The 26025-nt window shown below is 51.3% G+C and overlaps 1 protein-coding gene across 3 annotated transcripts in view; it reads right to left on the minus strand.

The window, feature by feature from the left end:
- SPTB (spectrin beta, erythrocytic) overlaps positions 1-26025 on the minus strand; it is a 138563-nt gene that overhangs the window by 18922 nt on the left and 93616 nt on the right. For all 3 annotated transcript variants that reach the window (XM_017533992.2, XM_037740454.1, XM_017533990.2), the window contains 17 exons: positions 21718-22474; positions 21065-21267; positions 20861-20951; positions 19575-19721; positions 17642-17905; positions 15327-15533; positions 14762-14851; positions 9940-10218; positions 9199-9329; positions 8052-8256; positions 7418-7792; positions 5775-6019; positions 4480-4618; positions 3937-4021; positions 2317-2513; positions 1960-2009; positions 1432-1507 (listed from right to left, as the gene is read on the minus strand). In XM_017533992.2, coding sequence (XP_017389481.1) covers positions 1432-1507; positions 1960-2009; positions 2317-2513; positions 3937-4021; positions 4480-4618; positions 5775-6019; positions 7418-7792; positions 8052-8256; positions 9199-9329; positions 9940-10218; positions 14762-14851; positions 15327-15533; positions 17642-17905; positions 19575-19721; positions 20861-20951; positions 21065-21267; positions 21718-22474 — 3541 coding nt within the window. The remainder of the gene's footprint in view (positions 1-1431; positions 1508-1959; positions 2010-2316; positions 2514-3936; positions 4022-4479; positions 4619-5774; positions 6020-7417; positions 7793-8051; positions 8257-9198; positions 9330-9939; positions 10219-14761; positions 14852-15326; positions 15534-17641; positions 17906-19574; positions 19722-20860; positions 20952-21064; positions 21268-21717; positions 22475-26025) is intronic.

Consider the following 26025-nt stretch of genomic DNA (forward strand, 5'->3'; position numbering starts at 1 on the left):
CTCACTGTACATGTTTCTGGGGGTGACTGCTGTACCAGAAGCTTCCATCTAGAATGCCTGTCTTCCTAACCCCACCCCCAGGTTCACGCTGGCTCGACTGGCACCGGGAGAGGTGGGCTGCAGGAAGCACCCATGGCTCCCTTGACCCCCAGTACAGCCTGCCCCAGTGGGTACATGCAGAGGGAAGCCATGCAAGCCGTGTGGTGGATTCTTGCTTTCTTCCCAGTCAGCTTCTCCCCAGAGCAGTTCCCTAAGCCTGGGTGACACAGCCTGCCGGCCCACCTGCCCCTCCCTGCACAGATCCCACGGGGTCGAAGGGGCCTGCTCCAGGGAAGGCCCTGAGGCACATGCCCTCGGCCTCTGACAGCTGCTGTCTTGGGCCTCTTCCTGTCCCTTCAGCCAGGCCTCTGGCTCATCTCCTTTCCTACAGGTTGAGGGGCTGACCTCTGTTACTCAAAGCCCTGGGATTCTCCTCACTTTTGCAGGCTTCCTTCAAGCCTGTGTTTTCCCCAGAACCAGCTCAATATCCAGACTCACTGACCCACAGGCCTCAGGCCAGGTCGGTGGGAAAGGGAGAGGGCTCTGCATAGGAGGAAGGAATCACCTACCAGGATGAGCACCTGAGATGCCTGCAGGGAGGCGAGTGGGAAGGGACAGCGAGTGGTGTGTCTGGTGTGAGTGTGGGTGTGTGTATGGGGGTGTGTGTGCCTGTGTATAGAGGTTGTGGAGTGTGTGCATGTGAGTGTTCGTGTGTGTGTGGATGTGTGTATGGGGTGTGGTGTGTGTTCGTGTATGTGCGTGTGGGGTGTGTGTGGATGTGTGTATGGGGTGTGGTGTGTGTTCGTGTTTGTGTCTGTGTGTGGGGGGTGTGGATTTGCATATGGAGTGTGGTATTTGTGTGTGAGTGTATTTGTGTGTGCATGTGTGTATAGGTGTGTGTATAAGTGTGTGGGGGTGTATGTCAGGTGTGTGTATGGGGTGTGTGGTATGTGTGTGCATGTGTGTGTAGGTGTGGGTGCAGGGGGTCAGTGCTGCCTAGAGGAAGGAGTTAGAAGAAAAATGGGGAAAAGGACTGTGTACAAAAAGGCACTAATCTCTGGATAAAGTGTTTCCCCATGTAAGTGCTGATATATTTATACAATAAAATTTATTCCATTAGATAAAACCCAACTAATGAAGTCATGTCACTGGACTGGCCTGTGTGTTTCGTCCGCGCTGATGGGGGTAGGGGAGGGCTGGGACTCTGATGGAGAACACCTGAGCGGAAAGTAGCCCGCTCTGAGGGCGGGGCTGCGGGGTGTGGGCGGGACGGAGGGCGGGGCTGCGCCTGCTCTTCTGGCCTCCCGCTCGCCCAGGCCGAGCCTAGTAGGGGTGAGAGGGCTCTGGCTGCAGTGACTCCCAGGAACTAGACAAACGGGACCAGAGACTGACCGGGGACGTTCTCTCGGTGGCCGCTTGGTGGGAAACCGGAGCCTCCCCTGCTGTCTCGCCTTCCTCCTCTTGAAGCCTAAGGAAGACACAGTCTCCTTAAAAACAAGCACCCCCCTGAGGCCAGCGCCTCCTGCAAGGCCTGGCTTCTCACCAGTCCGCCTGCAGCCTGGAGGGTGCTCGGCAAGGAGCCGCCCAGAGACGTCTTTGGAAAAGCGAAGGCAGACTTTTCGGAAGTCTGCCAGGTTCCAGGCACAACGGCCTGCGGGGCCCTGTGTTCGGGTGGCTCCAAGGCCTCGCCTGGCAGCCACTGCTCTCAGCCCCCTCCTCCCGCAGCAGGCCTTCAGCCCACCTGGACTGGGAAGCAAAAGCTCCTCTGCCCTCGTGCTCAGGCACTCTGGGCCTCCCTGACAAGGGCGCCCAGTGTGAGAGGTCAAAGGCGTCTTGTCCCAGCATCACATTTCTGATGAAAGGCACCCCTACCCCGCTTGGCAGAGCACTCAGCTCCCTGGACAGACGGCCGCCACTCACCCAGTCTCCTCTGCAGGTCTCTCTGCCATCTGGCGTTCTTTCAGCTCAAGCTAGAGGAGGAGAAGGCCCAGGGGTCAGAGCAGCCACAGAGGTGAGCTGTGTTCTCAGATGACCTGCCTCTGGACGTGGCCCCGCACCGTCACACGCCCTGGCATTTGTTCCTTCTGGAGCCAGCCCCTTCTGTCTTTTGCATTTGGAGGTCAGTACTTCCTGCCACTTCTTTCCTTCTCACTGTCCCTGCTGGCCAAGCTTGTCACCCCATTCTAGGTACCTAACAACTGGCCTGGAGTTCTTGGCATGAGACCCCTGGGGCAGGGCTGCCACCCTCTGAGCGCCCTGGAACTGTTCCCTGCTCACCGTGGTGGGCTTCTCCAGGGCAGCAAAGCGCTCTGCCCAGCTGGCCGTGGACTTCTCAAAAGCCTCATGCCTCTTGATGAGCTTCTCCACACTGTCCACTGTGTGTCCAAAGTCCCCACTGGCCAGGTAGGGCTCCTGGGCGATCAGCCACGCCTCGGCCACAGAGGCATCCCTTGAGAACTGGCACACCTCCAGCACTGCCAGGGGGAACAGGACACAGACCCCCCCAAAAGGCCCAGGGCCTGTTAGCACCCAACCATCCACTCCTGCCAGGGACTGGGGCAGGTTCAGCAGACAGACACAGGAGCCAGTGGTCAGGCAGCTGGCCTGCATAGGTGTCCCTAAACCACATGGATACTCTGCTGCCCACAGCCACCCCATTCCACACTGGCCTCCTAACCCATCTTCACAATAGTTTTTTTTCTTTTTTTTTTGGGATGGAGTCTCACCCTCTTGCTCAGGCTAGAGTGCAACGGTGCAATCTCGGCTCACCGCAACCTCCACCTCCCAGTTTCAAATGATTCTCTTGCCTCAGCTTCCCAAGTAGCTGGGATTACAGGCACCCAACACCATGCCCAGCTAATTTTTGTATTTTTAGTAGAGACAGGATTTCACTGTTGGCCAGGCTGGTCTTGAACTCCTGACCTCGTGATCCACCCACCTTGGCCTCCCAAAGTGCTGGGATTACAGGCATGACCCACCATGCCCAGCCCACAATAGTTATATTTTTTAGAGCCAAGGCTTCAATCTTTCACTCAGGCTGGAGTGCAGTGATTATGGCTCATGGCAGCCTCAGCCTCCCGGGATCCAGTGGTCTTCCCATCTCAACCTCCCATGTGGCTGGGACTATAGGTGCGCACCAGCATGCCCAGTTGATTATTTTGTTGTCGTAGAGTCAGGGTCTCCCTGTGTTGCCCAGGTTGGTCTCAAACTCCTGAGCCCAAGCAATCCTCCTGTCTCGACCTCCCAAAGTGCTGGGGTTATAGATGTCACCCACCATGTCTGACCCAATAGTTATATTTTTTAAACTATATTTTTCACTAATTAGAACTCTATTTTGAAAACAAAATGTAGTTTCGATGTCTCTGAGAAGGAGTCTTCTGCCTTGAACATTCTTCCCAGCCCTTGGCTATCTCACATGATGGTGGAGAAGAGGCCAGGGGACCAGTTAGGGCTTCTTGGCTCACAGCTCCTCCCTGAGTGGTGGCTTTCCCCCACCTCTCTTCAGCACCCAGATGAAGGGGGAAGAGTCCCATCTGTGCTTGACAGTCCTCAGGATGAATGTCTGGGATGCACAAGAGCCTTACCCCAACCCCACCCCCAGGCCATACCTCTGCAGGCATACCAGCCCGGGCATGAGGCTAGGGGCATATGGGACAGAGGATGGGCAGGGAGTGGGGGCATGCTGGCTGGTTAGAGTGAGGCTTGCAGCAGCGTGTCCACTTGGGTCTTCTGCCTGGACCGCTGAGGCCCCTGGCCCCAGAGCTTTGCTGAAGAGTGGTGCTGTGGGGGGCTCCTCTCTAGGCAGTAGTGAAAATCCACCCATGGTGGCACCTCCCCATTTACCTACTCCAGTGGGGGTACTCCTGCCCCCCTCCCTGGCTCTGGGGCTGTACTCACACATTCGGAGCCGCTCCCAGCGAGCCTCCCACCTCTCATTCATCTCTTTCCTCCTGGACACCACCTGCTGCAGTTTCTCACGGATCTATGGGGAGGAAAGGGAGAAAAGCTCAGGGTTGGCTCACTCTTCCCCATCTGAGGCAGTGTGCAGATGCGTCCTGCAAGGAATGCCAGGTTTGGTCCCACAGTCCTGGCCCAGCTACTTGCCAGCTGTGCAGCCTGGGGCAAGTTACTTAACCTCTCTTAGGCCCATGCGCCTCTCTTATTAAATGAGATCACCAACTCCAAAGTGTGTACACCTGTGGGTGTTAGGCAGGTTATGAACCTGCTCTCCTCTACTGAGTGACCAGTTCCTTAAGGCAGGGAGTGTGCTTGCTGGGGCTCCAATCCCTGGGCCTGTGTGTAGCCCCGACCTCCATGAGAAAGAGCAAGACAAGCTCCTCAGAAAAGCAGCAGACCCAGCTCCCTCCCAGGAGGCTGCCTGGCTGGCACAAGTAGAGACGGAAATGGAGGGGCTCGCCTCCATCCCCTCAGTCCCCTCACCTCCTCTGAGGCCTGGTGCTGCCGCTGCAGCAGGGACTCGCCAAGCTCCAGGCAGGCACTGAAGTTCTTGCTCCGGGTTTCAATCTCTGCACTGATGCCCTGGTGATACTTCATGAGCAATTCCACAGAGGAGACATCCCTGGGGGACAGGAAGACAAGGGAAGAAGGGAACTTTGGGTCACTCTGGACTGCTTCTGTGTCCCAAACAGCGGGGGCCACCTCCGCCTGCCTGTGGGAGTCTGACCCTGTTCCCTTCTCTCTCTTTGGCCAGCTTGGAAGTCTTCCACCAGCACGGCCCCAGCAGGAACACAGATGCCCTATGTCTTCCATTGCTCAGTGGCCAGAGCATGGGCAAGCCACTGTACTCAGAAACCTCCAAAGAAGCCTGGGAATATTACCCGGCAATAAAAAGGAATGGTGTACTGATTGATGCTATGACGTGGATGCATCTTGAAAACATTATACTAAGGGAAAGAAGCCAGTCAAAAAAGACCGCATATTGTATGATTCCATCTACATGAAATGTCCAGAATAGGCAAATCTAGAGAGACAGAAAGTCGAGTAGTGGTTTCCAGGGACTGGAGAGACAGGGGAGTGGGTAGTGACTGCTAATAGGGATGGAATGATGAAAATCTTCTCACCTTACATTGTGGGGATCACTGTGTTACGGTGAATATACTAAAAACCATTGAATGACACACTCTAAATGACTGAAGTGTGGTATGTTGATTGTATCTCCATAAGGATGTTAAAAGTAAAAGTATGACCATCAGGACAGACACCCTAGGGGCAGAAGGACGGAGACAGATCAGCAATAACTGATGAAGTGACACAGACTGGGCAGAGTGGTCTGATCTCTGCAGGGGCTCTCACTGGCCACGTGCCCAACTCCTCCTCTCATGGACAATGAACTCCTTCCTGAGTTTTGGGGGAAGGCCCCCCTCACATCCCAGGGCTGGAAGAAGAATGTGCAGTCCTACACCTGCCCAGCTCTAGACAGATGGGTTGCTTATTTTCACTGATAAGCATGGTCACTGTGCCCATTGGTGACCTTGAATGACAGATGTCTCTCTCCCTACACTCAGGACTCTCCTGACTGAAACCTCGCAGTGGAAGCTGAGCCAGGCCATTTCTGCCTGGGTCCAGCCTCAGGCCTCAAGTGTCCCCCAGGGATTTTGACGGACCAGTAGTCCAGGGCTGTCTCTCCAGGGAGGAGCCCGAGCGCAGCACCCTGGTTGGCCAGGCTCACCTGCCCTGGGGTGGAACTCCCTCTGCCTTGAGGCCACTCCCCTCACCTGGGCCTCTCCTGGGTCTCAATCTGCCGGATGATGCTCTCCATCCAGGAGAGGAGGTCACGGGCCATGCTGAAGAAGCGGAATTTATCCGCCGTGTCCACTAGCTGGGTCCGGCGCCCGGCACAGGCATCGAGCAGCGCCTGCCATGCAGCAGACACCTCCTGCTCCTTGTTCTGGATGGCCTCTGCCTTCTCCCCGGCATACGCTGTCTGCAGGCGGGTGGCCACGTCCTGGAACTGCTGTACCTGTGGTCAGGCGACACCAGACATTGTTCCCTGGACATTGCTCCCTAGGTGCTATGGGCCTAGGACTGGAGAGGCAGCAACCTCCTCCTGGCCTCCATGCCTAGGGTACTGCTGGAAGGTAGGATCTTCAGCCTTCACCCAGGGGGTGCTGTAGGAGAAGCCTCCTTGCTTTGACACCTCTGTTACCCAAGATACTGTTTGAACTTTGCGAAGGTTTGGGAGTGAGAGGAGCTCCATGCCCTTTGATCTCAACAGTATACTAATGAGAGGAACTGCATACCAGGCACCGTTCTAAACACTTTGTATTGATGAACTCTCTTCATCTTTCCAACAACCCCATGAAGGTACTATTACTATTGCTGTTTCTGAGATGGGGAAACTGAAGCACAGGGAAGCTAAGTAACTGGTCCAGGGTCCCTCACACTACACCATGCTCCCAAGTCCCCATTCTTAACCAGTCTGTGTGCTGCCTCTCTAATGAAGGGGCTGCACCGGATCCCCTGATTGAGGCTGGCCCCAGGGACAGTGAAACCTCACTGCTAAGATCTCAGTGGGGCTACAACTATCTCAGGGGCCCTGGCATCCCCAAGTACAATAGCCACACACATCAGGCCCTCCACTCCAGCTGGAGGAAACATCCCTAAGAGGTCTCCTTTTGGACGAACTAGGGGCTCAGCCTACCCTGGTGTTCTGTCCCCAAATCCTGCTGGGCTGGCCTAAGATTGTACAGCCAGCACACCTCCCGCTGCTGCACTGGAAGCTAGGGGAGCCCACAGCAACAGGGGCCCCCTTGCATTTGCCCTTTCCATCACACCAAGCTCTGGGAGACTCTAGGGGTTTGCAGATGGCAATCCAGGGATGGGGCAGGGGTCTGAGCAGTAGAAATTGGGCGCTCTCAAGCTCCCATGTGGAAAGGCTGAAGTGCCTGGTGGCTAAGTGTGTGGGGTCTATAGCTAGACTGCCAGGGTCTGAGCCCTGGCTCCACTGTGTACCCACATGTTCCTGGGAAATGCATGGGCCCTCTACCCCTTACTCTTCTCATTAGTAGCTGCCTCACAGGATGGCCATGAGGGTTCAGTGGCTACATACATTGCTCAGAACAGTACACGGTGCTAGAAAAGTGCTGTGTATGTGTTCACTAGTAATACTGGACAACTGGAGAAACTACCGTATAGTATTGTATGCACTGGCCTTTTGTGAGGATTCAGTTTAAAGAATGACTTTTAAAGCTAAGGAACATCTGAAAGTCACTGCTCCCTACCCTGAGCTCCTGGCTCTCAAAGGAGGCAACACCTCCTGGCACCCATCCTAGAGGTTTCCCCACTGACAGCCACGTGGGGACCGACACCCAGGGCTCCTGGAAGTTGGTAGCAGGTGAGCAGCAGAGGGCTGAGGTACCTGGACGCCCAGCAGGTGGAGCTCCCGCTCGAAGGCCGTGTGCACCCGGTGGAAGGACTCGGCCGTGCTGGCGTCCAGCCCCACATCCTCTGGCAGCTCACGGTGCTTCTCGTCGATGAGGCCCAGGATCTCGGCGCCCGTGTAGAAGTAGCGGTGCAGGTCATAGGAGGCGGCCAGCAGCTGCATGCGCGTGTCGATGAGCTCCAGCAGGTCCGCCCACATCTCGTTTAGCCCGTCTTTCCACTCGGCGATGGTGGCGGCCTCGCTGTGGCCCGCATCGATGAGTCGCTCAATGAAGGCATTCACGTTGTCCACCCGCTCCTGCCCAATTGCTCCGGTCTCCCGGGCAAAGTCCCGGAACTTGTCTCGCAGCAGCTGGATATGGGGCAGACAGAAATGTGGTTATGGGGGGCACAGGGGTTACAGGTGTCACCAGCCTAGCTGCAGACTTTCCTAGGCAGTGACCTCAGCACCGGGAGCTGCGCTCTCACACCTTCTCCAGGGCAGGGCCGTTGGTCCCGGCTCACGCCGGGGAGGCCGCATCCTGCACAGCTTTCTGTGTGTCTAGAGTGAGAGCTGGCTGTATCTACTGCATTAGAGAAAGACAAAGACAGCAGGGGCTGTGGCTACTCACAGTCACATGGTCAAAGTCTTGCCCCATTTCTGGGGAAGAGGCCACCAGCTCCTTTTCCGAAATCCACTGCTCTAGATCGTCAGTCTCGCGCTTGAGCTGGAACAGGTGGTACATGTTCTCCAGCTTGCGCTTGCGTTCTTCTGCCATGTCCTTCAGCCCTGCATAGTGCTTGTCCACTTGCCCCTGAAGCCTGATGATCTGTTCCCTGGAATTCAAAACCAAGAAAGCCCTCAGAGATGGCAGCCACAAACCCAGAGCTGACCTAGGCCTCTCCAGCCTCCTGGCAGGGATAGGTAGGGAGTGAAGCTCTGGAGAAATGACAGGGGCTTTGCCAGTGGAAGAGCTGGGAAGAGAAGGGGCCACACCCTAGCCACAGGGGATGACACAGTGTGTCTTGGGGTTCTGTCCTGGAGGGGTGCCTCCTGTGGTGCCCCTCACTCTAGCAAGCGTACAGGGAAAAGCACAAATGGGGACACCTCCATTGTTCTTCCAGGGAAGCTGGGGGAGCAGCATTGCCTGAGTGGGGCTCCTGCCGCAACAGTTCTACTCAGCCCTCCAGAGAGGGACAGGCCATACTAGGGACCCAGACCCTGTGGCTCCCAGGGAAATGTTCGGGGACCCACAGTGGTAGGTACCCTAATGGCAGCTGAGGCCAGGGCCGTGGCTGGGGGCAGTGTATGGTCTGTGGCTCAGTGGGCTCCTATTTATGCAGGATCCACACAACCTCGAAGCCCGGGTGGGCACAGGTTTCCCCCTGCACTCCAACGTCATGGTTCTGCCTGGACTGTGAAGTCCTGGAGACCTTTTGGACCATAAAAAGAAAAGCTAAAGTAGTCTGCAGTGTCTTTAGCATATCGTAACTCTTTGGAAAATCGGTGCTCTCTGGGCACGAACAGGGTAGTTTTGCTATCCCCTTCTCTGATCTTTTTGCAAACCAGGCCCTCATTGGCCCAGCTGGAGGTGACTCACACAAAACCAAGGCATAAAATGAAATTGGGTCCATCACCAGTCCCGCAGCAGCTTTCTCCAGCCCTATTTGTTGGGAAAACTATTTCCATTTTCCTCTTAGATCTGAAGGGACATTGGCTGGTGGGCCCCTGGCTCGATGCCCATCTCCTGACCAAGTCTCCCAAGGGGGCACACGCACCCCTCAGGGTGGCCTGCAGACAGCAGGCCCTGGGCCCGGCTGGCCAGCTGCTTGATGTTACGGCCGTAGTCCTCTACCGCGCGCTGCTGCCGCAGATGCCGCTTCAGCATCACGATGGCACCCTCTTCATCCTAGGAGGCAGCAGACCATCAGCACCAGAGCTCAGCCAGGCCATGCTCCCTCCCTTGGCAAGTTGTGGCCCAGCTCCTGGAGGTGCCCGAAGGAGGGAGGAGGGGAGAAGGCTTGTGGGACATCCCTCAAGAGAGCTGCACACATTCCCTTCCTGCTTTTCTGATTTCCCAGCAATGCCCGTGCCCTCCCTTCCTCTCCGGACTCCCTCAATTCATATTTGACATCTACCCTTCCCTTCAGACCCTAACCCCTGTCCCTGTGAAAACATCCTATATCATTCCAGCTTTGAGAGACCTCCGCCTGTCACCACTCACCCCATCCCTTTCATAGCAGTTCACCAGTACAGAATCCATGGCAAAGAAAAGTAGAGAGCCACTGGGTCAGAGAAAACCTCAGTGGGGAAACAGGAGGCATCTGGCTGCAGTGTGTGTCCTGCAGGGCTGTGCTGGAGGAGGCACCAAGGGATGGCAGGGAGTCTGTGGGTTCCTCGTGCCCCCCTCCTGGTCTCACCCCTCACAAAGCTGGACGCACAAGGTTCCCCACTGACGGCCCACCCCACCTCTTCCTCCTGCCTGGGCATCCTGTCTGGTACCCCATGCCTGAACAGACCTTGGGGGTCTCATCGGAGATGACGTAGAGCTCCTGCTCGCCAATCCAGGCCTCGGCCTCTCCCGCATCCAGGTAGTACTGCTGTGCCTCGTTGGCATCCCGCAGGCGCTGCAGCCTTCCAACCGCTGCCTCCCGCAGCCTGTCCCAGGAGCTCTGCAGGTGCCCCAGGCGCTCCTCCAGGTCCTGGCAGTCGATCTCCGCCGCCTCCACCAGCTGCTGCCCTCTCTGCAGCACATCCTCAATCCGCGGCGTATGGCCCAGAATCTCATTCTGCAGCGTCTGTGGCCAGAAGGAAGGGCTCGGGGCAGGGCCTTCCCAACATGGGGGGCCGGAGGGAAGGTTGCTTTTGCAATGACAGCACCGGTCTGACACCCTTGGTCCCTCTCACCCCCTGCTATTGGAGCAGAGCCGGTGATGATGACAAGAACTACCAAGGACCTCTTGTGGGCTGCTAAGCACTTCACATGCATCATTTGTGTACCCTCAGGTAGCCTGCTGAGATAAGCATGTGGAACCTGGCATGTAGCAGAGAAGTCACTTGCTGGCAGAGCCAGATTTGAACACAGCTCCACCTGACCCGGAAGCCTGTGCTCTTGACAGTCCCCTATCTTGCTACGCTTCAGCAGAGCTTGATTCCTTAGGTGTATGTGTTGGAAGGAAAAGAAAAATGGCCTTTTTTTATATCTTATTCTACAGCTTTTGCAGGATTTATGCAGGATCTGTACAAACCAGCAGCTCAGGTGGGCACGGTTTTCGCCTTCCATCTAAAAGAACAGGTGACAGCAGCCCCTTGTTTACAGTCTCAGCTTTGGTTTTGTTTTTCCCCACTTCTATTTCTCAAATTTTTTGTGAGCTTTGCATTAGTCCCTGTTTGAGCCTTTGGTCACTAACATGGCCTCTTCCTCCCACACTGGTGGCTGGGTCACATTTTTCTTCAGGAGGCCCTGACATGTGCTACTTGCTTTCTGCGTCCTAGAGGCCAGGCTAGCTGCTGCTGGTGTGTGGGCTCCTGAGCTCTGCATACCTCACTACCTGTTTCTTCCCTCTCCGTAATTTTCCCGTGGCCTTTAACTCTGGATGGCAAGGGGCAAGAGCAGCCCACGTGAGCAGTACAGCGATGGCCAGCATTTAAAATATATACAAAATAACCACATCCACAAGTCGCATAACCTGCCAAAATGCATTTTTACACTTTATACTCAGAATCTCAATTTTTACAATTTCCTGTAGTCTCTGCAATTGTATTCAAACAACCCATGTTTTCAGCTCCATTTGCTTCTTAAAAAATTTTTTTTTTTAATTAAAAAAAATTTTTTTTTTAGAAATGGGGTTTCACCATGTTGCCCAGGCTGGTCTTGAACTCCTGAACTCAGGCAATCCACCCACCTCGGCCTCCCAAAGTGCTAGGATTACAGGAGTGAGCCACCAAGCCTGGCCTCATTTGCTTCTTTACTCTGAGATCTTATGACCTCTGCATGGTGCCCTAAAAAGTAATTTCTTTCTTTTTTTTTTTAGATAGGGTCTTACTCCAGTCACCCAGGCTTGAGTACAGTGGCACAATCATAGCACACTGCAGCCTCAGCTTCCCAGGCTCAGATGATTCTCCCACCTCAGCCTCCCAAGTAGCTTGGACTACAGGCATGTACCACCACATCTGGCTAACTTTTTGTATTTTTTGTAGACATGGGGTTTTGCCATGTTACCCAGACTGGTCTCGAACTCCTAGGCTCAGGTGATCCATTCGCCTCAGCCTCCCAAAGTGCTGGGATTACAAGTGTGAACCACTGTGCCCAGCCTAAAAAGGTATTTCTTTCTTTCTAGTATCTGTGCATACCTATAATGTCTTCTTTCCTATCTTATGTATAATGTCTTCTTACCTATCTTCATTCATTCAACAACTATGTATTAAGTTCTTTTTTATGCACCGGACCCTAGTCTAGGTAATAGGGACACTATAGAAACAAAGAAACAAAAATCCCTGCACTCTAAAGCTTACAACCTGGTAGAGGAAATAGAAGGTAAACATGCAAATGAATGAAAATATAGGCTGGGCCTTCCTCCCTGGGTGCTATGAGGAAAAACAACAACGGGATGAAGAAGGTCTGCTGCAATGTGGCGGCAGCCACTTTAGCTAAGGGAGTCAGGGAGGGCCGCTCTGCGGAGACATTTGACATGGGAGGGAGGTAACCACACAGAGATCTTGGGGTGATTGTTCCTGGCCAGAGGACTGAACAAGTACAAATGCTCTCAGCTGGACATGAGCTGGGCCGTTCTGAGGCCATGGAGAGGGCCAGAAGAGCTGGAATACCGTGAAGGACGGCAAAGTGAGAAAAGCTGAGATTCAGAGGCAGGCAGGGGCCAGATCAGGCAAGACTGGTTCTTTTCTGAGACTGAGTCGCGCTGTTGTTGGCCTGGGCTAGAGTGCAATGGTGTGATCTTGGCTCACTGCAACCTCTGCCTCCTGGGTTCCAGCAACTCTCTTGCCTCAGCCTCCCAAGTAGCTGAGATTACAGGCACCCACCACCACACCTGGCTAATTTTTGTATTTTTAGTAGAATGAGGTTTCACCATGTTGGCCAGGCTGGTCTCAAACTCTTGACCTCAGGTGATCTACCCACCTCGGCCTCCCAAAGTTCTGGGATTATAGGTGGGAGCCACTGCACCCAGCCAAGACTGGTTCTTAATCCTAATTGCCCATTTAATAATCTAGGGAAATAGATGCAGGTAGAGGCCTACCCCCAGAAATCCTGACTGATCTGAGGTGGGACCTGGGCATTTATCTGTCTAAAAGTTCCCTAGGTGATTTGAATATACAGCCAGGGGTGAGAACCCTTCATGTAGTACCTTGTGGAATTTGTTCTAATTGCAATGAATAGCCCCAAGAGCAGTGGTCCCCAGAGTGGAGTCCTGAACCAGCAGCATCAGCATCACCTGGGATCTTGTTAGAAATGCAAATTATCAGGCTTTACCCCCAGAGCTTGATGCAGTGGGTCTGGGGGTGGCACCGGGTTAAGTTGTGTAAACTCACCCAGAGGGCTTGTCACAGGAGTTGCACACTGGAGTTTAAGAACCATTGCAGTAGAGAGTTTTAAGTGAGAACATGATAAAACTGGATTTATGTTTTAGCCAGGTGAGCTTAAAGTAATTTCACTAGGGCAGTCACACTCTTCCAAGAGGCTGTCTTTCCCTTCTTGGTTAGGGGAACCCCATCCATATTTGTCTTGCCCTTTTCCTGAAAAAGCAACGGCCAGCCAGGAGAGTTAAAAACCTTTGAACAATAACACTTATTGGGACTGCACAGAATCAAAAAGCTTAGCGTTGGAAAGACTAGAGTGGCTTATTTTACAATTAAGAAAACTGAGGTCTCAAGGATACTGTCTTCTACCAGCCTTCCACCTTTAGCTGAAGGTTGTGGCATTAACTGAGGCTAGATTTCTATCATCTTCTAGCCCGGTTCCCTGCATGTGGCTGCTGGCCCCTCTGTGACCAGATCGTATCAACCAGAAGCAAAGGACCTAAGGCAGCTTTGAAGAAACTTCTCTGAGTATAATCCAGGCCTCTGCATGGCTGCCAGGCTCAAACGGTTGTGAGCAGATGTCAGCTGCTGCCGTCTTGGGGGAAGGGAGTGCTGTCTGCCATGACCTTCCTTCCCTAAGGAGTTGCAATACTGACAGGGCCCTCTGGGACATGTCGCTATTCTCTGGGATCTAAGTTCTTGGGCTCTCCTTGCTGACCCAAAAAGCATGCAAAGGGAGGGACACTGTCGAAGAAGGGTCTGTGGCCATCCCCTGGCTGCTGCGACCCCATACAGCCAGCTTCCTTGCATGATTCAGGCTCCCACTGCAGCCCTGACCCAAGAGGGAGTGCTTGGCATCTGCTCACACCCAGGATCCTGACCAGGGCCACAGGAGTTCCCAATCACAGGAGTTTAAGCAAGCGCCAAAAAGCAGAGGGATATCTGGTCCAAGGACTCAGAGTCCAAAGTTAGTGGCTTCCTAATGGGATTTGAGCCCCACAAGTATCCTCACATGTCCAGAGAAATGGGGCCTACTTACCCCAAGGACACCACACATGGCAAGCTCAGCCCTGGAAGAGGGGCAAGGTAGTGTTGTGGGAGAGAGACCAGGAGTTACTGCCCTCTTCTCAGGCAGACCACTGAATACACTAAATACACAGCTCCTGAAGCACATCAACCCCTAGGCCAGGGCCTCCGAGATCCTACATTCATCTGTGCCTGATGGAGGCTGAATGGCCCCAAATCCCCAAGTACCAGGACTCCTCCCTCCTCTGTGATCCTCCCAGAATTTGCTCTGAAATCACCAAAACCTGCTCTTTTTGCTATAAGACTGCCAATATGGCCGGGCGCGGTGGCTCACGCCTGTAATCCCAGCACTTTGGGAGGCCGAGGCGGGTGGATCACAAGGTCAAGAGCTCGAGACCATGCTGGTCAACATGGTGAAACCCTGTCTCTACTAAAAATACAAAAATTAGCTGGGCATGGTGGCGCGTGCCTGTAATCCCAGCTACTCAGGAGGCTGAGGCAGGAGAATTGCCTGAACCCAGGAGGCAGAGGTTGCAGTGGGCCGAGATCGCACCATTGCACTCCAGCCTGGGTAACAAGAGCGAAACTCCGTCTCAAAAAAAAAAAAAAAAAAAAAAAAAAAAAAGACTGCCAATACGATTTGGAAACCCCAAAGCTACCAACAAGAACAATAATCTGCTGTCACTAGCTTTCTGCAGGTCAGGGCTGGGCCTATACCCCGTGGGGTCAGGTGGGGTTAGGGAGGAGGGGGTGGGGCTGGCAAGGTGAGGCAGGACTCACCTGGTTCTTCTTCATGAACAGTTGCACAGTTTGCAGGTTAGTGCCATAGTCGGCTGACTGGGCCAGAGGCAGCCTCTCCTCCACCCAGAGCTGCAGAGACCAGAAGGCAGGGGAGAGCTGATGACAATCACGGCTATCCTTTCCCGAGTGCTCACCATGGGCAGGGCAGAGCTTTGCTGGCAGTGTCTCCCCCCTCCCAACATCCCATCAGGGTTTGGCCCCCATTTTATAGATGGCAATATTTGTGGATTTTGAACTGAGGTTCCAGATCACTTGCTTCTAGTCAGATAGTGGGAAGGTAATGTAGCTGGATCTCGAACCCAAGTGTGTCTGACCCCAAAGGCCATGCTCTTCACCAGCAATACTAGCAAGTGAAAAGTGATTTACCAACAAAAGCACTGGCTTGACTTTTCCATTTAATGTAATCCTTACAACAACCCTCTGAGATAAGGGGTGAGGTGACCAGTCTGCTGCTGCCAAGAATTGCTCTGGGTGGCAGCCAGCTACTCTGATAGCAGCTGGTGGCTCAGCTTCAGGGGGTAGGCAGGAGCTGCAGCCCACGCACCGTCTCATCCTCTAAGTCCCGGCTGATCTGCAGCTTGGCTCTGGATGATTCCAGCTGCTTCTTCCTCCTCCCCAGGGGCTCCAGGAGGTCCAGGAACCGCTTCTCGATGCTCAAGTCTGTGTCTCCTGCCTCCTCTCCCATTGAAGGCACCTGAGCAAACAGCTCCCCCAGCTCCTCCTTCCGCACATTCACTTGGTCCTCCACTCGCTGAAACACAAGGGGACGGTGTCAGCACCAACCTTGGCACCTGGACAGCCCCTCCATCTTCTTCATTCATCTGCCTCCCACCCATTCTTTAAGGCCCAATTTGAGCTCACTTTTGATTTTCCCACTCATCTTTCCCTCCACTGAGTACTTGTCTTGTTTCTCATGCATCCTTTTGGGTCTCTGTGCTACCCACTGCAAAAGGTGTCAGAGATGGATTAGAAACCAGAACACATTTTGCATGATAAAAGCAAGTCCGTTTAAGAGGAGTGCTTACTTTATTGTATTCAAAGATATCAGAGAAGACGCAAACAAATGGAAAAACATCTCATACAAATGGACAGGAAGAATGAATATTATTAAAATGGCTATACTGCCTAAAGCATTTTATAGATTCAATGCTATTCCTATCAAACTACTAAGGGCATTCTTCAAGGAACTGGAAAAAATTATTTAAAAATTTATATGAAACCAAAAAAGGGCCCAAATGGCCAATGCAATCCTAAGCAAAAACAACAAAGCTTGAGGAATCACATTACCTGAATTCAAATTATACTACAAGGCTACAGCGTGGTATTGGTACAAAAACAGGCATATCAACCAATGGAACAGAATAGAGAGTCCAGAAATAGCCACACACCTACCATCATCTGATCTTTGACAAAGCTTTTGACAAAAACAAACAATGAGGAAAAGACTCCCTATTCAATAAATGGTGCTGGGAGAACTGGCTAGCCATATGCAGAAGATTGAAGCTGGACCCCTTCCTTATACCATATAAAAAAATAAACTCAAGATGGCTTAAAGACTTAAATGTAAAACCCAAAACTATAAAAAGCCTAGAAGACAACCTAGGCAATATCATCCTGGACATAGGAACAGGCAAAGTTTCATGACAAAGACACCAAAAGCAATCACAACAACAGCAAAAACTGACAAATGGGATCCAATTAAACTAAAGAACTTCTGCACAGCGAAAGAAATTATCAACAGAGTAAACAGACAACCTATAAAATGAGAGAAAATATTTGCAAACTATGCATCTGACAAAGGTCTAATATCCTGCATCTATAAGAAACTTAAATTTACAAGAGGAAAACAATTCCATTAAAAAGTGGGCAAAGGACATGAACAGACACTTCTCAAAAGAAGACATACATACAGCTCAACATCACTGATCACTAGAGAAATGCAAACCACAACCACAGTGAGACACCATCTCACACCAGTCAGAATAGCTATTATTAAAAAGTCAAGCTGGGCACAGTGGCTCATGCCTGTAATCCCAGCACTTTGGGAAGCTGAGGCAGGCGGATCACCTGAGGTCAGGAGTTCGAGACCAGCCTGACCAATGTGGTAAAACCCTGTCTTAAAAAAAAATAAAAAAATAACAGATGCTGGTAAGGCTGCAGAGAAAAGGGAATACTTATACACTGTTGGTGGGAGTGTAAATTAGTTTAACCATTGTGGAAAGCAGTATGGCAGTTCCTCAAAGAGCTAAAAGCAGAACTACTATTTGACCCAGTAATCCCATTACTGGGTATATACCCAGAGGAATGTAAAGCATTCTGCCATAAAGACATACACACACAACTGTTCACTGCAGCACTGCTGACAATAGCAACAACATGGACTCAGCCTAAATGCCCATCAATGACAGACTGGATAAAGAAAATATGGTACATATACACCATGGAATATTATGCAGCCATAAAAAAGAACGAGATCATGTCTTTTGTGGGAACATGGAGCTGGAGCCATTATCCTTAGCAAACTCACACAGGAACAGAAAATCAAATACCAGATGAGGTACGTATAAGTGGGAGTTAAATGAAAAGAACTTAAGAACACAAGGAAAAAATAGACACTGGGATGTACTTGATGGGGGAGGCTGGGAGGAGGAAGAGGAGCAGAAAAGATAATTATTGGGTACTGAGCTTAAAACCTGGGTGATGTAATAACATGTGCAACAAATCCCCATGACATGTGTTTATCTATGTAACAAACATTCACATTTACCCCCAAACCTAAAATAAAATAAAAAAAAGTTCAGGTTGGCTTCCATGATCCCTTTTATCCTAACACTCTGGGTCTACAACCCGCTCACATGCCTTCAGCTTAGCCAACATCCGGTTGACGCTGGTCAGGTCCTTGCCCGGGTCGTCTGACCGAAGCTGGTCCTCCATGGTGCTGATCCACTTGTTGAGATCAGCATGGGTTTGCAAGCGCAGGTCGGAGCTCCTGGCAGCTGAGAGGCGCTGGGTCTTCTCCTTTGTGGTGGCCTGCAGCTCATCCCAGAGCAAGTGCAGGGCTTTCAGCCTCTGGGACACTAGGGCTGCAAACTGGGGCTTCTCCTCCATCAGCTGCTTTCCTTCCTGGGGGCAAGAAAGAGGAGAGCTCACACTCTGGGCTGATAGGGCCTTGGAGTAGCCCTGCTCCTGATGGTTGCAAGAGGTTACCCAAGAGGTGGTCAGTAAGGCAAAGAATCTTCATAGAATGTGAGTGAGGCTCAACTGAAATTGACTCTGAATCCCCAGCCTTAGCATGGGTGTCCAACATTTTGGCTTCCCTGGGCCACATTGGAAGAAGAATTGTCTGGGACGCACATAAAATGCTAAAATGCATTAACACAGTAGCTGAAGAGAAAAAAAAAAAGTCTCTGCATACATAATTTTCATAATGTGTACCACCACAGATAAGGAAGAAGTCCTCCTATTCAAAGGGTTGGACACGGCTGAGGAAGGTAGCGGAAGCAGCACTGGGGGCAATGACGCAGGGAGACTGCAGCATAGAAGCTGCAGACAGGGGTCAGTGGGTGTGAAAAACAATATTCCAGACACATCCAGGTACTGTGAGTTCCCAAGGTTGTGCGCTAACCTTCGCTGATGTCCTTCAGTTACTGAGGTTGCCTTGTCTGGCTTTCATCTGCATGGATGTATCATTTTTGGGTGGGTACAGTGTGATATGAATTGGGCTTAGGAATCTATATCACTAATAATAGTTATTTATTTATTTTTTTGAGATGGAGTCTCCCTCTGTTGCCCAGGCTGGAGTGTAGTGGTGCAATCTTGGCTCACTGCAACCTCTGTCCTCCAGTTGAAGCCCTTTTGTGTCTCAGTCTCCGGAGTAGCTAGAATTACAGGCGCATGCCACCACGCCCGGCTAATTTTTGTATTTTTAGTAGAGACAGGATTTTGCCATGTTGGCTAGGCTGGTCTCAAACTCCTGACCTCAAGTGATCTGCCTGCCTCAGCCTCCCAAAGTGCTGGGATTACAAGCGTGAGCCACCACACCTGGCCTAATAGTTAATATTTACTGAGTGTCTCATAATTGCCAAATTCTATGCTGAATGCTTCCTTTGTCTTTGAGAATTTAGTGCTCACAACTCCACTGAAAAGGTCCTATTACTACTCTCATTTCATAGAGGAAGAAACTGAGGCACAGGGAAGTTAAGAAGTCAGTCTGATCCAAGGGCTACTTTTTCATGGACAGCATGGTAGAGAGGAGCAAAGGTAGTGATTGCCAGATCTAATTCCAGCCACATTTTGACTTGTCCACAGGACAAACACACTGCAGAGGGGTCCTGTGGTTTGCCATCTGCAAGGAGTGGAAACAACCACTCCCCAGTGGTTCTGCCCATCCAAATGTCAAGGATTAATGGCTCCCCTGGACCACTCTGATCATCTTGCCTATTCCTCGAGCCCTGTGCAGGACAGTGCTGGAGCCCTCGTGAGGGCAATGGAAAGCAAACATTAATAACTGCTGTCCTGGTGCTGGACACTGAAGCTCTAACTAGATGTTCTCAGTGTCCTGGGCTGTCTCCAGATTCAGGTCACCCAGAAGAGGCACTGATTCTGACCAGGCATACTAAGACCGACTATATCAGGAGCTCTGAAGGTTTAACTACTTTTTAGAGAAGTTGTTCACTGTCACGTTTTGTACTGTCAGCAAGCTTCAGGACAGTGTCCACACCCTGGGTGAAGCCCCATCCAGGCAAGCTTGTCTGAGCAGAGCACCCCCCTGCCACCCACTCACTTTACTTACCGCATCGATGTTCTCTAGCCACCCTTCATAGGAAGCCAGCTCTGCCACAAAGGCCTGGTGCTTCAGCCATTTATTGTGAAGGTTTCGTGCTTCATCATAGGAGACATCTTGAGATGTCAGCAGCTTGTCGTTGATCCAGAGAGTGAGCTGTGTGCATAAAGAGTGGGCCCCACTGTCCCTGAGTGTATTTCTTTGGCAGGACAGTACTTGCTGCCCATCCCTGGCTGCAGAAGGAGAAGGCCACAGGGAGGAAGTACAAGTACAGAAGAGAACTCATCTGCAGTTCTGGATCCCTCTGCACCAGCACAGGCAACTTTACCCATGACAGGCCAGGGCTAAAATGTGGACACAGGTGCATCTTCCCCACTAGAGTGTGTGTGGTGTGAGACCAGGGATACTTTACTCTTCTCTCCAGATTTCAAGGACCTAGGACAGGGCCTAGCATATTCTAGGAACCCAGCGAGTGTTTACTGGATAGATGGATAAATCCATCCTTTGGTAGTAGGGTAAGAGATCCTTGATAAACACAGGAAAAAATGTTATTTGAGGAAGAAGCCAAGGATAGAGGTTGATGAAAACAAAGTTGTCTGGGCTGAGAGAAAAGGGGTATGACAAGAAAGAGGTCAGGGAAAACCCCTTTCCATGTAGAAAGTATTGTCAATGGAAGGAGCTGGGAAGGCAGATTAAAGACCTTCCTTATATAGCTGGCCCCAGATTGAACAAGGACCTTCTGAGCCAGCAGTTTTCCAACTGGTAGGTTTGTTTATAATGCTCTTTCTCTGTTTTGCCCCTTAAAGTTCTGATTCATCTGAGTGAGATCCAGGGATCTGCTTTAACTAGGGCCAGGACTGGCTCCATAATTTGCAGGGCCCAGTACAAAATGTTCAAAAGCATGAAGAATTTCAAGATGGCAAGAGTAGAGCATTAAACCAAGCCCAGGGCCCTTCTAAGCTAAGCACATGGTGTGACACAGGTCACACATCTTTGAAGCTGGCTCAGACTAGGTCCTAGGTGATTCTAAAATAGACTGTCCTTAGACTGCTCTTAGGAAACTCTGGCCTAGACTTGACAGATTAAAAATGACTTTTCAGATTTGAAAAAAAAAAAAAAAAAAAGTGCAACTGAAGATTCTAGAGGATGACCCAATGAAGTATCCAGAGATCCCTGCTCATGGAATCCCACAGCTCCTGAGCTAGAAAGGATTCCTGTGGACTTCCTGCCTCGAGGGCACTCTGCTTCTAGAAAGGAATCTCCAGGAAAGCAGCCACTACTTGCTGGAGTCTCACCTCCTGGCAGTTCTGGAGGAAGTTCTGTAGCTCCAGATTGTCTCTCAGTAGGACAGTGGCCTCCTGGGCCTTCTCGTCATTCTTCCTGTGCCTGGAAAGGAAGCCAAAGACACAGTCACAATAGTGCTGAGTGTGGGGTCCTTGTGTGGCACCACTACCCCTGTGTGGCTCTGGAGGCCTTGTGGCCCTGGGGCCCGGGAGTACCTGTCCTCAATCAGCTGCACCTTCTCCTTGATCTTGTCTGAGTACAGGTTTCCCTCAGCTACCAGCTTGTTTCCAGAGTCCACAGGACTCAAGACCTTATCCCGGTTGTTCTCCATAGACACCAAGAAATCCTCAAACTTCCGTATCCCAGCCTCTGCAGCTTCCAGGGAGTCTGGGGGCTCCAAATGAGCCAGAGTGTATTCCTGTTGGAGCAAGTTTCCAGACAAGGCATGAAGGCACACGGGGGAGGTGATGAGCACACCTGCCAAGCGGGAGCACCACGTGCAGCCACACAGGCCACAGTATGAACGAGCCCCCTAGAGGAGCGCAAGGAAGAGGTGCTACTCCCCAGGCTTTGACCCTACCCCTACCCCAGGGCACCCAATAAACAGTGTGCCTAAAGCCACAGGGAAGGCTAACCACCCAGGGCAAAATGCATGTCTCTAGCCTCTGAAGACCGAAGAATAAGGCATAGTTTGGGACGCCAGGCTGGAAAATGCACCTAATGGGAAACAAAGATGTCCCCCATGAGTGAACACAGAGTCCAACACAAGAGTAATGTGGGCCTTGAGCCTTATAGCACATTTGTGGACTCACCATGAGTGCTATTGCCCTGAGAGACCCGCCTGTCCCAGCCCTGAATGCCTCTTTACCTGGTTGCTGAGGATGGCTTCAGCCTGCTTGGCATCTTTCTGGAACTCCTGGAAGCCGAGGCACTGAGCGAGGGTGTGGCTGCGGCTCTCCCACATCCTGTCCAGGGCATCCCAGCCCGTATCCAGGCCCTCCAGCCGCTGGCCCAAAAGCAGATACTCTGGGTCCGTTTGGCCTCGGATCACTTTCTCCCCAGACTCTTTAACATGCTGGTAGCTCTCTTGGTGCCCGTCAATCTCATCCTTGATAGCTGCATGCTGCTGCAGGAGCTGCTCAGCCTCTGGGAGGGATTCTGGCATGTCCTCGGAGGCCACAGCCTTCTGGGCAATGGAGAGCCAGGCCCCGAAGTCATCCAGATCCTGCAGGAAGGCCTGTAGCTGGCTGGCTTCCCCCAGCGAGGCCTCCTGGCCCTGCAGGGCTTGCTGTAGGCCTTGCCACAGCTCCTCCAAGTGTTTTTGCCGCTGGCCAATGTCTTCCTTCTGCTCAGGGTGCGAGTCCATCAGCTGCTGGGACTCACGCTCCAAGGCATCCACACGGGCCTGGATGGCGGCCACATCGCGCTCAAGCCCTGACAACTTCCGCTGGATGGCGATGACACCTGCCAGGTCCCGCCCCAGGTCTTTTGTGGACTCCACTACCTTTGTCTTGTCTGTGATCCACTTGCTGGTCTCCTCACAATCCACGCAGTAGTTGTGGACTCGGAGGGCCGAGTCCACAGCCTCCCGCCGCTTCAACACCAGGGTCTGGAATGCCTGCCACCTGCCGGATGGGGACACAGCCCGGAGGAGATAGACACCTTCTCCCTTAACTTCCCATAGGAGATCCTGACCCCTCCTCATATTTCCCACAAGTCTCCCCCCACCGACTCTGTATGATAAAAAGAAAAAAATTATCCACCTAACAAAGTGTGGGTGAGCAAAATTCACTTATCCAATTTTACTCAGGACATATGTAACTGTCAATCAGATCTTTCAATCCGCAGAGGGCAATTAGCGATATGATTCCACCATAAGTAAATAAACATGAAAGCAAAGGCTATGCGTGTAGTTGGATTTCAGGCAAATATATGCAATTTCCCCAGAGTTTATGAAATATCAAAATAATTAGAAGGCTCACATTAACTTCAAGAACGCTTCAGGACATAGGGTCCCCAGCTGCCCTAGAGGAACCATGTAAATGCCCAAGGCCACATTCAAAGTATCCTAGGCCCTAAAAAAGATCACCTTGGATCTAACAGAAAAGACTCCTGGTGAAAAAGAAGAGGGATAAGAGGAGAGGGAAGAAGAGAATGAGGAGGAATAAGCTGTGATGATAATTTAAATGAGTGATATCATCTTAACCTCCAAGTGAAGTGTGGCTATGAAACACAGAAATGTGCTAAGGTCTGGCGGATGCCTGGAGGCCTGGGGGTCATTCTATAGAATACAATAAGCCTTTCTCAAAGAGCTGCCCATCAGCTGGGCCAGACCACCAGGGATACTGCCCTCGGGACTGGGTTCACTCATTCGGCATCACTGTAATATGCAAGCTGACTGCTCATTCTCTAATTGAACCTATCTTTCTCGAATACTCACAAGGGTATAAGGCATTTGCTGGCCTTTAGGAGAATAGAGACATATCCAGACCTTGCCTAGGGGGTATATGATTTAGAGAAAAATTTAGACAAGCTAATAACATAGCATAAAGTTTCATGTACACAGCACCTACCAGGCAGAGGGGAGGACTAAGGGAGCTGGAATGAGCAACAGAGTGACAGTCGCTCATGTGACCTCCACACAACCCATCACTGGACACAAAGCCCCAGTCAGTGAACATACCCCCAGGGCCTCCACTGGAGTGACCAGTTAAAGGATGGGACCAAGTCTCTCATTCATCTTTGTCCCCTGCTCCCAGAGAATGGAGGCTAAGGGACTAGGCAGATGGACTGGGCAGAGTGTGCTGTTGGCATTCCCAAGGCGTGACAATAGTAGCCAGTCTGATTTGAAAGGTCTGCAGAGAGATATAAGAGACAGGCTGGAAGAGAACAGGGATACGAGAGAGGAGAGAGAGAACCTGAAGATTTCTTGGCTCCCATCTTACACCATGAAGACCCTTTGCTCTGGGAAAGGGTCTTCTTGCAAATTCTTTGCCTGTCCAGCACGCAGATGGTGCTCTGAGGCTGGGAAATCAAGGAGTGTTCTCCAAGTTTGTTTGGAACCCCTGGAATCAGCAGGGAGGTGTTCCTGGGAGAGGGTCTGGCTGTGTCCCCAGGCAAGAGGCCTCAGTGATTTTCTAGGCCTTTCCTGGAGTGGCCTCACGGCAACCATTGGGTGGAGGCCACACGAAGATGCACTGGGGCTTGGTTCTAGTCTGCTTCCGAAGCCTACACTTGCCCCTCCACTGCACTGTCTTTGAGATGGAGGAGGCTGATAGAGCCACTGTAGTTAGCACCAGTCAGGCAACATCAAGAGTCCAGGTTTGGTCCTGGGCCAGGTTTTTCTTCAACTGGAATGCATATGGTAAAAGATGATCACACATTCATCAAGTGTTTGAATGACTCACACATAAGCTTGGCAGAAAAAATTTAGTTTTGTCCCAGTTTACTAAGCATTTATCAAACAATTCTCACATGCCTTGTGGCAGACACTGACCTAGGCACTAGGGATACAGCAAAGAACAATGCAGGCTGAGCGTGGTGGCTCACGCCTATAAATCATAGCACTCTTGGAGGCTGAGGCCGGAGGATCACTTAAACCCAGGAGTTCAGCCTGGGCAACATAGTGAGACCTCATCTCTACAAAAACCAAAAAAATTAGCTGGGTATGGTAGTGTGCATCTGTAGCATTAGCTACTCAGGAGGCTGAGGTGGGAGAATCAGTGGAGCTGGGAGGCTGAGACTACAGTGAGCCAGAATTGTGCCACTGCACTCCAGCCTGGGCAACAGAGTGAGATTCTGTCTCTATGAAACATAAATAAATTAATTACTAAAGAACAATGCAAAGTCCTTGCTTTCATTCAAGTGGTTACAGACATAAACTAGTCTATAATCCATCAAGTGGTGATAAGTGCAAAGAAAAAATAAAGGAAGGTAACAATATAGAAGCCAAGAGGGTCGGTGAGAGGGAGGATGTGCTGCTTTCAATGGAGTGGTGACTGGGGGCCACACCAATAAGCTGACATGCAAGCTGAGACCTGAATAAAGGGTAATCCAAGGGCAGAGCTAGGAAAGTGTCATTCCAAAGAGGGGGAGCCTCAAAAATGTGTTTGGTGTGCAAAGCCCTTGGGCAACATGTATAGATATAGGTCTTCATTTGCTTACATAGTCTAGAAGGAAAGTCTTGGGGACAAAAATAATTAGAAGATAAGGTAAGAGGTAAGGCTCAAAAACAAGTACAAAGGAGGAAAAGATGGCTTTTCATCCAGAAAACTGGAAAGCAAGTGACCTGGACTGGCCCATGGCAGAGACAGGATTTGGAATATGTAGAGGGAGGGAAAAGGCATCCTGGGAGAGAGAACCACAGAGGCACGAGGTGACACTGGGGGTGGAGGAGTAGAATGACCACTGTTCTGAAAAATAATTGAAGAGCTATATGCAGAAGAGGAATCAGGGTAAGTCTGATATCTCTCAAGGGCAGGGCCAGAATTAATATGTACACATTTCAAGTAGGCAGACCTCCACTCAATGGAAGAGCTAACTTTTTAACCAAAAAAAGTTGCCCCCAAATGAGAGGCTGCAGGGTGAGGGAGTGAGCTCCGCATCGCTGGCTAGACGGTGACTTCTCAGGTCCCTTTCAACTCCCAAATTTAATTTAATCTCGTGCCTCAGGGTTTTTCTCACTTAAGGATGGGAGGATTACCTTGATATTTTTCACTGGGGATGGGGTATGTTTTAGGGGTCTGTAAAGATCAACATTCTCAGACTATAGTTCATTGTTGAGGTGATGAGTTCTTCCTCTCAGGAAGTTTCTCTGGTTTAGACCTGCTCTAGTTTCCTCAATTATGCAGCAATTGCCATAATCTCTACCACCTCCTACCCATCAAGACACACAAATTCATAGTCTACAGTGAAAGAAGAAGGAAGAGGGATTCTCTTCTTTGTAAAACATCAGATTGACAAAGGAATCTCCTGAACTGCACTCTCCAGCTTGGGCTGCTAAGTCAATCAACCCATTCTAGTGGCTCTAAAGAATTCTGGTCACCACTGCCTCCCCTTACCCCCTCCCTCCCAGTGGAGTCTCCACTGTGCTGACCCCTTTCTTTACAACAGAGTCTTCCCTAAGTCCACCTTCCAGATTGCCTCAGGCAGGGCAAGGCTCAGACGCAAGTGTGGG

This window comes from Cebus imitator, unplaced genomic scaffold (genome assembly GCF_001604975.1).
Source record: "Cebus imitator isolate Cc_AM_T3 unplaced genomic scaffold, Cebus_imitator-1.0 Scaffold83, whole genome shotgun sequence".
Lineage (NCBI taxonomy): Eukaryota > Metazoa > Chordata > Mammalia > Primates > Cebidae > Cebus > Cebus imitator.